Source organism: Sesamum indicum, linkage group LG4 (assembly GCF_000512975.1).
Source record: "Sesamum indicum cultivar Zhongzhi No. 13 linkage group LG4, S_indicum_v1.0, whole genome shotgun sequence".
NCBI lineage: Eukaryota > Viridiplantae > Streptophyta > Magnoliopsida > Lamiales > Pedaliaceae > Sesamum > Sesamum indicum.
Window position 1 is genome coordinate 14065810 of NC_026148.1, and position 1606 is coordinate 14067415.

The 1606-nt window shown below is 41.0% G+C and overlaps 1 protein-coding gene across 1 annotated transcript in view; it reads right to left on the bottom strand.

Annotated features, from left to right (window-relative positions):
- The window catches only part of LOC105161022 (nuclear pore complex protein NUP1), a 10719-nt gene that overhangs the window by 2902 nt on the left and 6211 nt on the right, over nucleotides 1-1606 (bottom strand). Inside the window, 4 exon segments of the mRNA XM_011078575.2 lie at nucleotides 1-92; nucleotides 410-1063; nucleotides 1156-1254; nucleotides 1340-1606. The exon segment at nucleotides 1-92 is cut by the window's left edge and continues 4 nt beyond it; the exon segment at nucleotides 1340-1606 is cut by the window's right edge and continues 2 nt beyond it. Coding sequence (XP_011076877.1) covers nucleotides 1-92; nucleotides 410-1063; nucleotides 1156-1254; nucleotides 1340-1606 — 1112 coding nt within the window.

A 1606-nucleotide genomic window follows, 5' to 3' on the forward strand; every position in this document is an offset into this window, starting at 1 on the left:
ATGAAAGGGACCTTCAACGATCCAGCTTTTTCAGAGAAGAGTCCAGATGCAAACCCATTACTGCGTGCATTATCATCCTGCTCCATTGTATCCTAGAAAAAGACAGCCAAAAACTTCATCAGGTTTGGAAGCTCCGTAAATGGATATATAAAAGTGGAGAACTGCAGTTATTTTGTTATTGTTCCAGAAGTTGGTGTAAGAGGTTTAAGTTAAGGCACATGAATGCGCATTTGAATGATAAATAACAGAACAGCGAATCCAAAATGTAGGAAAAATTCACAGTTTTTTTACTATGGAAAGAGCAACTCTCATTTTGACTATTTCAAGCAGATGCAAATGATAATGATAGTGGAGTAAATACAGCCACATATTTCCACTACATAATTTCTTACAAAACAGAACACTCTACCTCTTGCGCACTCATCCTAAAAGCTCTCATCTTTTGAGGCGGTTGCGATGCACCATTATTCACAACACGATCAGCAGTTCCGGTGCTGGGCCTAGAAGACTTCAAGGACACTGCAGAATCATCGTTCATTACAGATTCTTTAGGGCCATTGTCTTCTACTTTTCCTTGCTTTGGGGAAATAGTATCACGGGCATCAAGTAGAGTAGAATTGGGTCTATCCAGCAACTTATGATCATCAAGGACATCCAGCACCAACTTCGATGAATCCACATCCTCCATTCTCCTAAGAGCCTGTCCAGAAAGCACACTTGGTGCCAATTTTATAGGAGATTTCTCTCTCGCAGCAACTAACTTGGTCTCTGATGATTTTTCCTTTGGGGTTAACTTTTCAAGATGCTGCAATATTCTGACAGCCACCTCATTCGACTTGGAAGGAACATGAGCATAGCTGGTACTTGGGCCACTTCCATTCTCATTTTCTGCAACAGCTTTAGAGAACTTATGCTTTGCCTCGCCAATCAGTTGAAGTTTCTGCTTTGCATGAGAACCAGCTGCCGTTCCAGGAGCCAATAGATTAGATTTCTGTCTGATTCTCCGTATGGGACCAAAAGTGCCAATTTCATCATCTAAGGCTGAACTCCTGCGCTTTAAAGTCTGAAATACAAAATGGGTACTATCATAACAGCTGAAGATAACATATAAAAGAGCAAGAATCTGATCTTAACATATCACAGATCAACCTATACCATTGGCTGTGACTCAAATTTTTCATCATTCTCCGCCAGAGAAAGGGATGATGATGACATTGACGGTCCAGCAAACCCATTACTGTTCAATCTACTTCCCTGATTAACCAAGAGATAAAGAAAAATGAATCGAGAAGAAGAAAAGACATTGACTGTTAGATAGATGTAAATAACATCAATAAACCTTGAGTATAGAAGTTGGGTGAACTCTTGAATATGGAGTGCGCGCCATGTTGTAAATAGCCGATCTGCCTCGAGATCTTGGGGTTATAAATCCATTTTCTGGAGCAGCAGGGCTGACAGAAGTCTTCTTAGTCAATGACATGAGAGATGATTTTGAGGCAAACGGTCCACTACTAAGCAACCCTATCTCATCCCTACCAACTGGACGGCGACTTCCTAGCATTGATGGTGAGACTTTTGACGGCCTACTTCCCATATAAGCTAAGCT